Source organism: Cheilinus undulatus, linkage group 14 (genome assembly GCF_018320785.1).
Source record: "Cheilinus undulatus linkage group 14, ASM1832078v1, whole genome shotgun sequence".
NCBI lineage: Eukaryota > Metazoa > Chordata > Actinopteri > Labriformes > Labridae > Cheilinus > Cheilinus undulatus.
In genome coordinates this window covers 40,350,176-40,365,362 of record NC_054878.1, presented here as the reverse complement: position 1 = coordinate 40,365,362, position 15,187 = coordinate 40,350,176, and the positions used below count along the sequence as shown (strand labels likewise).

Below are 15,187 nucleotides of genomic sequence, written 5' to 3'. Positions count from 1 at the left end.
TAATGCCACTGTTTTGGGAAGTGTGAGGCAGTTTACACTCTAGGACGGCCTGTTGCTAACTTGAGTAAGGAACAGACACAAACAGGCACTCAGCTCAAATATTTGTTGAAAACTAAACAGACAGACAACCAACTGAGAATTCTGACTCTCCTGACAGTCAACTGAACTGAGCAAACAACCTCCTCCCTGTGAAGCCTCCCAGCCTGGCTGATTACCAACAGCCATCAGCTGGAGGCAAAGTCTCAGGTGTACCAGATCATCCTGATGAGCAGGGTGAGGTGTGACAACGTTTTGTGGGAAAATCGATCTTTAAACATTATTTTGACTCCACTAACTCTCCTCCCCAAAGGCACTGATGAGTTCTTCAGATCTGGGAGCAAGCGGCATTGAAGATTATTTAATGGACTGTCATCAGTTAATCCAACGCCAGTTAAACTGTGACACCGGCTCTGTGATAACAGAAATGATAGAACGATGATATGTAAGTTTCATCTTCCAGGTGTGTTGAAAAAAAAAAACATGTTATCAAGCATTTTACAATAATTAGGCCTAACAGATGATTTGAATTTTTTCAAAATATTTTCATGGCTCTTGCAGGCTGTCTGAAGTAACATCAGGACCCATACTTTTGGAAACCAGATGCTGATTTTGAGTCAAATTTCCCTCTCCTGACCAAAGTGTTTAAAGACCTGATTGTCTGATGGTTCTACAGATGATCGTTCTAGTGATATGAGGGGTGTTAAGAGTGCTCTTCCCCTCTCTGATCTGCTCATAGATTAAACCAGGAATATGGGAGAGGAAATTGTGTTTTAATTTAACATTTCCAATTTAGCATCTCACAAGTAGTACTCAAACTCAGGATTTTGACTTTTAATTTTATACTTTGAGCATTTCAACTTATAATTTTGACTTTTAATATAATATTTTGAGCTTTAAGATTCATAGTTCTAATTTAAAAGTGATATTTTCACATTTTTAACAAATTACTTTGTATTTCACCTCATATTTTCAACTCCAAACTTTGATGTTATAATCCCATAGTTTGACCTTTTAGACTCAGAATTTAAAATTTTGAATCATATCTTGACTTTTAATTTCATGATTACAAATTTTATTTCATATTTTGACCTTTCAAACTTATAGTTTTGACTTCCTTCTAATATATTTGCCTTTAAAAAATATTTTTCAATTTCATTTTCATGTTTTGACCTTTTTGAACTAATAAATGTAGTTTTCTCAGATTGTGAGCCTTTAAACTTCCCTTTATAACTTTTTAAATATCAAAATTGATTATCATCAGTGCTGTTTTTTTTTTTGTTAGTTTTTTCCCCCATATTTTATCACCGGTGAAACAAGGCTGACATTTTATGGTTTATAAAGTGACCCTGTTAGGCCCTCAGGTTAGTCCTGTACCAGAATCAGGCTCCTGCTGTGATTGAGTTTGACACCCCTGCTTTAAGGCGTATATACACATATATGTTCTGTGTTTATCTGGAACTGGAGATTTTCTATAAACGGCCAGGTAGACTGATCAGTCTCAGCAGAAATGCTACTCTTGAAGACAGTGTTTTGTTTTGTTTGTAGCAAATGTTAGCTTAAGTAGGGTTGAAAGGGAGAGATTCTTGGGTCAGATTAGTTGGTGTTAGCTGACTTTATTGCCAAGCTTGTGTTACCATTTGGAAGTTTATAGAGATGCAAAATATCATTGGCATGATAACAGTATTGGCATATATTACATTAAAAACTTAGTATCATCAGCATCATCAGATATGAAAATTTCTGCCGATGTTACAACAGATATAGGGGCGATAAATATCGTCTTATATTGGCAGTAGAAACTGTCTTTTATAAGCTGTAAACATCAGCCATATTTACAAATGAAGCGCAGTGGAAATTCAAGCAGGAAGACTGTCTCTACTCATTCATTTGTCACCACTTGTTCAAGTCTCTCCTTTCTTTCTCTCCTCCTATGCTGGTGATCAGGTGATTACGAGGATTCACTCTCTTAAGTATGAAAGCAATCAGATTCTGACACGACCTAGTTTGACCAACTATCAAGCACCTGTCATATTTCAAATCTGCAGTCAGCCTGTTGTTTCAGTGTGGATGCTGCAACCCTCCTCCACCCCAGCCCGCTCCATTCAGTTCCTCAGCATTGAGTCCAGACCCTCAGTTGAAAATAAACATGTTAAGTTAGGTAAAGAAAACAACACAAACACAGAGGCAGCACTTATTAAAAGATTCTTTATTCACAATAGAAGTGTAACAAATATAGTTTATTAAAAAGTCTGCTGCTTATTAATATCATTTTAATCCAGAAGCTCAGAAGATTTTTATATAAATGTAGAACGGCTCATCTGCCAGAATGGAATATTTACATTTTTCAATAATATAATAATATTAACACCATAAAACAGATTTCCCCACAAAATTAAAATATTGCATATAAATGCAACATAAACTATGTGCAATGGAATGATTATCAGCAAGATTTTGTACAGATACATTTCTGAGGTTCACACATTTAACTTTTAAAGGACAATGCCAACTAGTTTTAAAAATTATCATGACCAGTTGTTTTAGTTATAATGGTGCCGAAAAATAAAGACAAATCAAATGTTCTTTTTGGAAAATAAGGGATGCATTTTCAAATTGACTGAGTCAGATTACAATTTCTAAAACAGATGGAATTGCCCTTTAATATTCACCACTAGAAAGGCATCGTCACACGCACAGATCGTCAACACAATATTCAGAAAACCACCAAAAACAATGAAACCTCTTTAAAAAAAAATGAAACAAAAATCTGCATGTGGAAATGAGATGTCTGGTGTCACATGTTTTTACACTGACGGCTCAAGAAAAAAGAAAATACATTCTGCAGGTTTGTCCTATTCAGGCAGTGAAACGACCAGATTTATGAGCGGAAAAAATGTTAAATGTTTACATTTTTCTGGTTTAACTCATCAGGGTCATGTATGATTTCAACCAGATTAAATGGGCTCATTTTGGGTCCTAATTTGGACTGAAATGTATCTTCCTATTGAGGGAAAATACAGTGGATCAGCCCTTTAACTTGCAATTACAGCCCCCAAAAATCTGTCTAATGTTTGCAAACCTCATCATTCCCAAAATAAGGAGTTTCAGTTACACAAACACTTGATGACATATCAATAATCCCCAAAAAAAGGTCCAAAAATTGCACATAATCACTGGGATTTTCATTATCAGAACGTAAACTTGTGTCCAATTCCAATAACCACACTTTCAACCACTGATTCAACAATCAACCTAATTGTTAGGTCAAAAACACAAAAATAAACCCATCACCATTAAATAAAATACCAACAAGAATAAAAGTGAAACTGAATCATCAGAATTAATAAAGGTCTGACTTCTATTAAATCTGACGTGTTCTAATGTGGCCTTAAATCGACACTTTTTTAAATTAGGGTTTTGCATGGAATTTTTACACTGCAAAAAGTCAACTCCAAGCAGGTGCACAAGTCTCATTCCCAGTCCACTATGCCAAAAAATGGGACTGAATTAATCAAAATAAGTTTAATATCTGCTAAAAAGTACTTTGGTGGCTTGCACACAAATGTATTGTCATCATTACTTGGTATATCTTATTCCAGCATTCGAATGAAAGAATCTTGCTCATCTCATTGGTGTTTCTTTTGACTTATTTTGAGCTAATCAGGCCTCATCTTCTGCTTTAAGTTCTGTTGTAAAGTCCACATTAAAGTCTACACTGAAGCTAGCTAGTTTGTAAGTTATGCCATCATTTGGTGTAACACTGAGACGTGAGGTTCATCTTAATTAGTAGAACATAAAATCCAAACTAACACAAATACTGCCAGAGAAATGACATTCAACTTTATGTGACCAATCACAATGTTGCTGTGCTGCCTCTCATGCCTTATTGTCTCTGAAGAGCTAATGGCTGGAAGTAACTTCTGTTAAAGTCCCCGTAAAGTGACACCAAATCTTTATCTTAGGTTCTTTGTATGACAAGTCACTGTGTTATAAAACACCAGGCCACATTTCAGTCTCTATGTTTGTAAAAAATTAAGAGAGACAGATGGTGGGGAATAAATTTACTGTTTTCTGGCACAAATCTCTGTTATGATGCTTTTAATAACCAGTTGTCCATCGTGGCTGATGGATTTGGGAAATTTACCTCACAATGAACAGAAACACAGCATGTAACTGGTTGTTAACTTTCAATAAAGAAAGTCCTCAGTGATTTTATATTGTTGTAGCATTAGGGGGCGGGGCAATTCCCCATCAAGTAGTTTATAACAACCTTATTCCAACACATCTCGTGTGTTAAGACACAAAGTCTGGGTTTCACTTTACAGGGACTTTAGTTGCTGTTAATCCTCAAACAGCTTGAAAGTTTCTTCATAATATGACAACACACTGCTATAAAGTGAAAACTGCTGCCTTAATCGAGAGCTAGGGTCAAATAACAGCAGTGACACTGGGTGGTGAAAGTACAACAACATGAGGTAATTCAGCAGTATGCTAGCAATGGAAGAAATGATCCCAGCTGATGACAACAAAGTCATCCTTTATGTCTTAGGGCTGTCATCTATCATGGAAAAGCAACCACTTGAACCCTCTACTCCTAAAAACCCTCCAAGATAGACAACTTTACAAAACAATCCTCATGACTAGTGTATCTTATGAAGGACATGACACCCACTAGGAGTCAGATTGAACCAAAGCCAGTGTTGGAACTATCCCAAAAGGTACAAAACCTTAAATACTGAGTGTGTAGTTATATTCAAACTGGCCTACATCTGAGCTTAAATGGTGCAACCCAAAGCTGAAATTGTTAATGTGGCTTAAAACAGCTATAAGAGCTATCTTGACAACAAATTAGAAAAATACACTAAAATCTGAGTTTTTGCAGGGCAAACTACTTTGACAGGTTAACTCCATAAATTCTGCAGCTTTTTCTCTTTTTTTAACAAACTTTCCAGGCTAAAATTAATAATTTTATAGGGACCTGCATTATATTTAAGCAAGCAATGCTTGAAGATGACTTTACCTTGTAGTCATTGTAGTTTGTCATCTTAGTATAACGTCTGTCAAAGCTGAAATTTTCAGGACCAAACTGATTAATCACAGGGGGGATTTTAAATATCAGAGTGTCTTTAAAAGAGACATGGAGCTATAATTTTGCAGTGTAATATCACTTGTCTTCATTTCGGGTATTCTCATAGGTTTTTACATCCTCTTTTGTCAAATTAAGACATTTCAATCAGTGACTCAGTGACTAAAAGGATGTCATTTACGCTCATGAATGAAAATAAAGATATGCAGACTGTATAAATCTGCGACCCTGACACCTACGTGTCTCTATAATGAGTTTATATAAAGCATTTTCAGCCATTGTGTAAGAGGATGTTTTCATACTCTTTGATTACGCTCCATTTGCTCTTGCACCCATGTTTATGTGTCATTTCCTCAGACAAAAATAGTGAAAACAATAAAAAGTGTATGTTCCATGTCCTGATCCACACCACATGGGGACGTGGATCATTTCCTGTGCTAACGCTGATGTATTTCTGTTATCACACACACTAACAGGCTCATCACTTCCTCTTTTTATGATTTTTCTCCGCCTGCATTGATGATTCAACTTTTTGTGCTTTCAAAGATAAAATAAAAACAAATACACAGAGAAGTGAACACAAAAAACAACAAAAAAAAAGCATTAAAATATTCTTCACTTCACATTGGATGGTACATTCATCATTCGATTCGACTCCTCCTGTACGATTGTTTGATTCACTCCCAGGTGGTTTATTTACCCTCGCTCTTTTTGGTACATAAATATGCAAACACCTAAAGATAACTGAGAAAATCCTAATCTTCCAGTTCTCAACTCCTCCGATGTTCACTACTGCAGAATAAATTAACACAATCAGCAAAAATCAAACATTTAAACATCACACTGAGAATAAATCTGACTAAACATAACACAACAGAAACACAAACACACTGTCGTCTGTACAGCGATGTCAAGATTGTAGAGTGATTTCTCACAGCTCACAAACAGATCTGATCTGCACAGGAACGACTGCCCACTGATGTGTGTTTGTTCTCACATGGCAGGGGATGATGGTCGAGTATGTTGGTGGAAATCTGAAATTTAAGGGTGTTTGTTTTACCAACCAGCTAAAAATCTAACAAAAGGAGGATTAAGCAGGATCCCAGACACTTTAGAAATGTATTATGTCTCGGTGTTTGCAAGCCGCATTCGAAGTGACGTTGCATTTTCTCAAAGTTTTCCTCATCAGTTTATGATAAAATGAAGGTTTTATAAGCTGCTTGTTTAGTATTAGGGACATATTTGGTAGAATGATCTTATTAAGGGTGTATGGGGACCTTAAAAGACAAGTTTACTGTCCAAAACTGTGGTAATTTTTGACTCCAAGAATCTATACTAGTCATCTAAACTTCATATGGTGTGTCTATGGTATTGTTCCAGAGCCCTGAAAGGATATGCTTCAAAACATTTTATTCCACCATGTTTTCAGACGATATTAAGTTAATTTCATCTGTTTATTTAAATCTTGAAAAGTACTTATAATCAAGGGAAAATCTGTGGTGTTAACAAGCTTAACAAGCCAAGATCTCCAGCAAACAACTGAGATTTAAGCCTGCCTTGATTCTAGACTACGCCACTTTGAGTGCCGATCTTGGCTCACACGCTTCTCAGCAGCGTCATCTTTATGCCTGTTTCCAGTCCTGCTGCTTGTTTCCTGTTGGTTTTTGCACAGGGAAAAAATAGCAATTAAAACTGGGCCTAGTATGATGAAGTTGGAGCTGATAAACGTTGAGCTGCAATTATTATGAAGACTAAAAGGGCAAAGGCATTGCATGACTTTGCATTCATTCCACTACTGAGAGAGACCTGGATGAGGAAATGTCTAACTCTTAAGACAGTTAAAGAGTAATTTACTGGATGCTATTATTCGCCACTTTACTGCCTCACCTTTAAAAATACAAGAAAAGACTCCTAATACCTCCTGAACCACTGACTAAAGCTCTCTTCAACTTGTCATTTTTGTTTTCATCACGGGTCCAGAGTAAGTAAAAATCATCTTAAACATCCACATCAGCTGATTTTAAAATACTTCCAAGTCATATTTTGTACTCATGCACCAAAATGTCACTAGAAAGTATCTTCCAGCCTATCTTTTTGGAAAAACCTAACAGCAGTCTTATGTTTTTGCTGATATTTCAGACTCCAGTCATGCGGCTCTGGTCTCTGTGGACTGTGATGACACAGTCTCACCACTAGATGTCAGTGTAGTCATAGAAAAAACAGATGACTCCAGTTGGGCCACAAAGACATGATCTATGAGAGAAGTTGGCAGATTAAGACTTGGGAGAAAGATTGCTCATTTCTGGTACAATTTAAAAATGATGCAATCCATATTTAAACAAATGATGAGTCTGATGAGTCTATGTTTTACCAAAAGAAAAGCAAACAGAGCAATGTTTGGGCTTTTCCTCATTATATATTGAAGTTAAAGCAGAAGCTATCCTTAATGAGTGTCTAGTTTTGGTTAATCCTCCTCTGAGATATGAGAACTTCATTAGAGCTCAGTAAAAATTGGACTCTTTGTGTTTGAGTGAGCCGCTCTCCCCTGGGATTCCTCCTTTTCAACAGTGAAGGCACTAGATTAAAGACTAAAAACGGGATTTATCTGGCTACAGTTGTGTGTGGCATCAGGAGAAATCTTTACATTAAAATCTGTCTGAATAACCAGCTGAGTGAGACTGTGATGAATGGAGCAGAGCTGAACATAAAACAACAAAAAAAAGTTTGTGTCGATTCGTTTCACAAGCAAATGGAACGAAAAGCTCATAGAATGATAAAGCTGTATTCAATCAGTATGGCTTCTTGTGTGTGTGTATGAGGGTGAAATATTACAGCAGAGTTGAGTGTCTGCGTCTCCTCATGGAGGAGAGAAGATCCTACAGCCCGTGCTACGCTCAGACTGCAGGACAGAGACGAGAAGAAGCAATACAGCGAAGAAGACGAGGGTTTGACAGAGACAGGGCTGATAAGGATGATCAGTGGTCTTGATTAGAAACCTTTAGGCACACTATCTAAAAAGTTCAGTCATTTAAATGTCCAGATTAGGAACCTTAGAGTTTCTGAGACCGCTTAACCAGGATGTAACATCACATATTAATGTTAGAGACCTCAAAGCAACGTTATGCAAAAGCCAGAGAGTTTTAGCTCTTCTCTTTCAGTGTCTTTTTCAGGTCTTGAGGCTTGATTTTCTCCATGCTGACTAGGATTGTATATAAATCAATGCAAACGCAAATGCATTTTAGTTTTAGTCACATTTTAATCATTTATACCCTTTTTAGTGTTAGTCTAGTTTTAGTCCATAAAAAGTCCTCACATTTTAGTCTTTACTTTTAGTCCAAGCATTAATTTTCTTGCCTAAATCTGATACCAAATCATGGTAGCGTTCTGTACACTCTACCTAACCTTGGGTCCCTGCTTTCTACAGCTGAGGAAGAAGAGTTACAGATGCCTTATTTTTTGACGGATTTAACCAGAGTGGAGAAATATCACAGATTTTGAATGTCCGACAAAAACCACATTACATTTTAGTCTAGTTTAAGTCATCTTGACAAAAACGAAACTTAGTTTTTGTCAGTTTTAGTCATCACAGATCTATTTTTGTTAGTCTTAGTCTAGTTTGTGTCATGGTAAAAAAGGCTGTTGACAAAAAGTTTTAGTCATAGTTTTAGTCTACGAAATTAACACTGCAACGAAACCACCATGACATGACACCCTGGCATGTTGGCACCACTAGCCAGGGCTGTAGCTGTACACTGGCTGTACCTCCTTCTTGCAGATCTGCTCTACCACCCTGAAATATACAAGCACAGTAAATAGTCATAGAAGCAGGGAATCTGGTGGTATTATGATCTAGGAAATTGAGACAAAAACGTGTGCAGGTTTAACTAGAATACAGACCAAAGCAATGGGTTTTTATTCTTCTCATTCATAGGTTTTCTTACCTTTAGACTAGTCTGTCCATTTGGTTATAAATTTCTGTTAAATTGGCTTAGAAGTTATGAATAAACCACTGTCTTGGCTATTTGCAAGTCTAAGTGTTTGACTTGACTTTTTTACAGCTTGACTCTTATCCCTGCCATATAAAGAATTTTTAGGGCCTGGGTCCACAGCTGCTGATTTTAGCGTTGTTACTGCTAATTTTCAATAAAAGTCCGATGTAGTCTAGGGTTTTCAGAGCAGACACCCCTTATTGTTGAAAATAGGTAAACTTTTGGAGCACATCGTACTCATCATTGCCACTTCTCCCTCACTGACTTATCAGACCAAGAATGGGCAGGACCTCTCAGACTCGTCTTTTGGGGACTGTCATGCAGATAGCTGCTGTCTATGTCAGGATGGAATCCTTCACACTGCTTTAAAGCACACAGAGCTATTCAAAAGCCACATTATGGATACTGCCAAACAAAGCAGAAGTCAACTTTCATAACCTAGCAGCCGGTGAGCGCTCTGAAGCTATAGCTGTGGACACAGATCCTAATACTACCTCAGAGTGCCTCAGACTTTCAATTTAGTCTGCCCATTATAACCATGGACTTTGCAGAGAACCTGGACACTCATTAATTTCTGTGTTATTTGATCTCTGTCCCGTATCCTCGAGGAGCGCCTGAGTCTTTCACATATTTTTTTACTTTTGACCATGGGCAGCATTCGCCTCGGTCTATCTAGGAAATTACACAGCAAAAGCAGGAGTACTGACATTTCAGTGTTATTTAAACTCCACTCTCAGTTAAACAGCTGTCAGTGTTGGAGATATTTGACAGTGTTGATCCACCACGGTTAGCCCAATTCTTTAGAGTCAATCTACCCAAGCTCTGCAAACTGTCAGATCAAATATGAAGGATATGTGGGTTGAGTTTTCCCATCATGCCCTTGGAATGTGTTTATATGTGCTTTAGATGTGTTTGCCTTTGCTCATGTTTCTGGTGGATTGCTGTTGTTTTTGATGTCCAATGCTTTTGCATCATGAGTGAAGTTACTCACTGGGTTGGTGACTTTGTTGACTACTATGTCTTTAAGATCTGGCTTTGGGTTTGTCTCTCCAGTTTGTTAATACCAGGGGACACCCCACCTTCTCACAGGGGCTCAACATGACACAGAAAAGCCAACTAAAAATGAAAAATGCATTGCAATGTACTGCTGAGTTAACATGCAAAGCAAAGGGAACTAACCCTGTGTTGTGTTAAAGTACGCATTACTTTGTGATAAAATAGCACTGTGAGAGTTAAATAAATTTGTTATATTTAGTTGAAGGAACACTGATGATTTTGCTGTGTAGCTGCCTTGGAACAGAGCTCGGCACACACTCATTTAAATGCCTAAATAAAACAAACCAAAATGTCTTAAGTGCTTTTATTGTGAAATGCAGCCTCACTTACATAAAGATACATACTCCTGGAGCTCTTCTAGACTGAATCATTAATGCCTGTTTTATTTGGAGAGTTAAAGTAATCAGTGGATCTTTGTAGAAGTGTGTATTTGGGTTACATCACTGACTAGACTTTTTAGACTTTTTAGATGATGCAGGACTGATTTTGTCGGGACAATACTGATCAGAAGAGAGGAGCAGAGCTTCAAGGTGCAAGTTTTATGGCTCAACAAATTGTTTGTGGCGGTCTGATGAATGCTTAGACCAGAGGTGTCAAACTCAAGGCCTGGGGGCCAAATCCGGCCCTTGAGATTTTATTATATTTCTTTTTTAACTGGCCCATCGGTATGAGGCCCGCAGATTTCCTCAAGTATAAAAATGTAAACTTATCCTTGATGATTTAAGATATCCTTGTTAGTCATACAATCGGAAAAAGTAAGGAATAAGAATAATTAGAAAAAAAGTCAGGAATATGGAAAAATAAAGTAATTTGTGTTTTAGTTTCACAATTTCAATTTAGCATCTCACAATTAGGACTCAAACTAAGGATTCTGACTTTTTCTTTCATACTTTGAGCTTTTCAACTCATAATTTTGACTTCTTATATAGTATTTTGAACCTATAGATTCATAATTTTAATTTTAAGTCGTATTTTGACCTTTTTAACAAATTATTTGTATTTCATCTCATATTTTGAACTTCAACTTCATAATCCCATAGTTTGACCTTTTCGACTCACAATTGAAAAATCTGAATCATATTTTGACTTTTAATTTCATGATTTTACTTTCTTTTTAACATATTTGCCTTTTAAAACATTTATTTCTAATTTCAATTTCATGTTTTGACCCGTTTGGACAAATAAATTGACTATTTCTCAGATTTTGAGCCTTTAAACTTATCTTTTTATTTTTTGTTTTTAAATTTCAAAATGAGGTTGAGAGTTTATGGTTAAAAAGGTGACCCTGTTAGGCCCTCAGGTTAGACCTGAATACCGAATCCTGCCCCTGCTGTGATTGAGTTTGAGCAGAATTAACAGGGTAAATGTCATACAGGCAAGGTATTTGATCATGGTGAAAATAGAGCTAAATTTTGATTATCTCTACCCACCTTTGCCTTGAATCACGTCTAATACGGACATCATGGAAGGAGAGAAAACCAGAAAAAGGAGCCTGCCTTCAGGGCTTTTTTGTGAAAACTGTGCCATAAATTCCCCTAGGAGATCCCACCATCTCAACCCAAGTTATACAGTTCAAGTACAGGCTTTGAGTGAGCTGAATAAAAAAGGCAAGGAGCTCCACTTTCCATACAACCACTCAGAGTATCATTGTAATGATGCTGAAGGTGTACACTTTTACAAGGAGCTGCTTTAATCCAACTGTTAAAATATATTTGTGCCTTTGCATCACATAAATGTGCCAAAATAAGTCCAAAGATCTTTTTTAAGAGCATTTATAGGCATTTTAAGGCAAACGCATGTCCGTGCTCTGACACACACAGCTGGGCGAACTCAATCTGATAAATCAGACCAGGAAATGTGGCTCTACATTGAAAGTGAAAGCTTTTCTCCATTTTTTGGTGCGTTTTTCCCCCAGCAACCTTGTAATTATCAAAAGGAGGCTTTTTGTATATGATTTTATAAATCAAGAAGGAGAAATGTGCAAACTTTCCAGGACAAATTTATGAAATAGATTGAAGTTTGTAGGAAGGCGTGTAAGAAATCAGCTTTAAAAGGCCTGTCTCGGTCAAACCCAAGTAAATATCAGTGAACGTGAGAAAGTCAACAGAAAAGAAACATATTGAGTGAGTTTTAGATCTGCAAAAGACAAGTGGAGAAGAAGAGGGACAGCTTTGTGTAAACGTCAAGGGGAGAGGGTGACTTTACTGGCAGGTACAGAGCTTCGTGTGACTTTTCGTCCGGTGTCACTCTTCGCTCAGAGAGAGGGAGGGAAGCAGACGTCTAAAAAGCTCTGTGGGTTTATAAAAAGAGGCTCGGGTTGTGCTGCGTCTTTGTTTTACTCCCACAGAGACAATCGCACGTTTTTAGAGAAGAAAATTCTCTTCTGAAGGAGAAGATGTCGGAAGATGGTGGTTTTGGGACCATCGTTGGTTCCTAATCAAATTTTGAAGCAAAAGACAGAGAAGTAAACTGAGCGTCCTTTAGCTCAATAAGTCAGCCTCAAAAATCCTCAGATTGGTGTTTTTCTGGGTCCCAAACCTGGTCCAAAAAATATCCACATTATGGAGACGACTGGTCCTGGTGTCAGTGTTCTCCTCCACAGAAACAAACAGGCGGAGCTGCAGCTACAAACAACAAAATCACTGACGAATAACATGAGAACTGGTCTGACTGTCCCTCTGAGAAAACCTGGAAGTGAATAAACTCCCACTAAATGAAATGCCATCTTCAGAGAGGATTTCATCCTCAGGAATATTAACATCTCTCTGATGATACCACTGCATTCTTTGGATGAGTTATTATGTAATCCAGCAGAAAATATGTTGGTTCAAATTAGCGTCTGGAATCAACCAGAGCTTAAAAAACAAAACTGGAATCTACAGGAAGAATTCAGCTTCATTTGATTCCATTCAAAATAAAAATTAAATCCCATCAAGAGGCATCTGTAACTCCACATGGCTAGTCAGGTTTCAGCAGGAGGCTCAGGTGTACAGGATCAGAGGTTCTCACACTTTGTCTTTTGGTCTGTTACTCCACCTCGTTGGGTCTGTCTGTTTGGTCCTTCCTCATGATGGGCAGAGGGTGAGCCTCCGTGTTGAAGACCCAGTGGTCGAATGGTAAGTGGTCGTCATCGGAGAAGAGAAGGTAGAGATACCTGGAGGAGACAACAGGGACAGAGTTAAGAACTATAAAAGTAGTGGTGCATCATCGGTGCATAAGATAAGACCAGAATGGGCAGATGCTTGATGATGAAACTATACTCTAACAAAAAGTCTGAACTAATTTAACAGCTTTACTAAAAGAAGTACAATCAACTCTCTAACAGTAAGAATTAGGGTTACCCAGACCATATTATTTTAGATAGAAAGACGTAGATAGACACTTTATTGATCCAGAAGGACATTCAAGCCAATACGATCATCTATACCAGTGTTTCTCAACATGTGGCTCTTGACACACCTGTGGCTCTTCTGTGATGATTTGGGGCTCTTTTAAGTCTTAATTTGAAATATTATTCCCCCCAAAAAGCTCACAAGGAAACATTGACCTCAGAAATTATCTATCACAAGTCACATAAATCAATTTCCCACACTTAGGCTTTAATTCTGTTTTTTTTTTTGTCTGTATATTTCCATTGCCCTTATTTGCAATTTTTTTTGCAATTCATTTTGTCCCCTTTTTCCCTTTTTCTTCCACTTTTTATCCATTTTTGCCACATTAATCCTTTTTGCTATTTGCAAATTTTTCCCCTTTTTTGCCACTTTTCACCCATTTAACCTGCCCTTTGCCATTAAATGCCATTTCCCCCTTTGTTGATACTCTTTGCTCCTTTTTGCCCATTTTCTCACCTTTTTGCTGGTTCTTGCCCATTCTAGTCACTTTTCACTCATTTTTTGCAACATATTTGCTGCTTTTTGACCATTTTTGTCACCTGTAACTAATTTTTTGTCACTTCTTACCCATTGTTGCCACTTTCTGCCTTTGTTGCCACTTTTTCTCCCCACTTTGCCAATTTTGCCCATTTTGGCCACTTTTTTTTGCCACTTTAACCCTTTTTTGCCACTTTTCACCACTTAGATTGTGGCTCTTTTTTCAGGAAAACAGAAAAATAAGTCTGCATACCAGGAGCTGCTCCAACCCTATGGGATGTGCGTGCCTTAGAGCTTTTTTGAACGTTCTCTTTCTCACACAGTACTCCCTCCCATGACTCTTGATTGGAGCAGCTTCTCATGTGCAGAATTGTTTTTCTGTTTTCCCTGAAATATTTTATGGTTCAGCACCCAGTACTCAACCCTATGGGATGTGTGTGCCTTAGACCTTTTTAAAAGGCATTTTTTTCAACAATTTGGCTCTTTGGTTTAGCAGGGTCATATCTGATCATATCTAGCTTCTTTAGCAGTTGGTCAGTCTACTTAACGCCACAGAGTACTGAGACTTCCTGTAGGTGGCAGTGTATCCCATAAAAGGAGCAGAAAAGTCATCCTTCTTCAATCAAAAACATGCTTTTACTTCCTTCACCAGACTACATTAACGACAGCTGAATCATAAAATGTGACGAGTCTTTGACAAAATCTTTATTTGTGCAAATTAACTAACATGATTATTAAACCCAATACTGCAGACTACTTTATATTAATCTGAGCAACAGCCAAAAGATGTGCTTGAAAGGGCAAAACCTTTCAAAAAGAACTTAAAAGATGACCGGACAAATGTTCTATCACATTCATTATGGGCCAATTAGAGCAACAAAGCACATGATGAAGTAGACCCGCACTGCCCTGGAGAGTAAACTATATAATACAAGCTCCACAGGGAGCCGTTATCATCATTCACTATCAGTGGAGCCAGTTGGTTAATTAACTCTTGCTGAAGCTGGTCAGATTTCTCAAACTTTTCAGCCTGCAACTGCCAAAATAAAGGTTCCAGAGGCTGGGGACCTCAACTCTACCTAAAGGTGGTTGAAGGTGAGAATAGTCGTGTGTAGACTTACATTTTAAAGTCTTTTAAACACTACTTT

The 15,187-nt window shown here is 37.5% G+C and overlaps 1 protein-coding gene across 1 annotated transcript in view; it reads right to left on the bottom strand.

Annotated features, from left to right (window-relative positions):
* Positions 1-11,219: 11,219 nt before the first annotated feature.
* The window catches only part of man1a1 (mannosidase, alpha, class 1A, member 1), a 265,587-nt gene continuing 261,619 nt past the window's right edge, over positions 11,220-15,187 (bottom strand). The window contains exon 12 of the mRNA XM_041804487.1: positions 11,220-13,324. Coding sequence (XP_041660421.1) covers positions 13,198-13,324 — 127 coding nt within the window. The 3' untranslated portion in view covers positions 11,220-13,197. The remainder of the gene's footprint in view (positions 13,325-15,187) is intronic.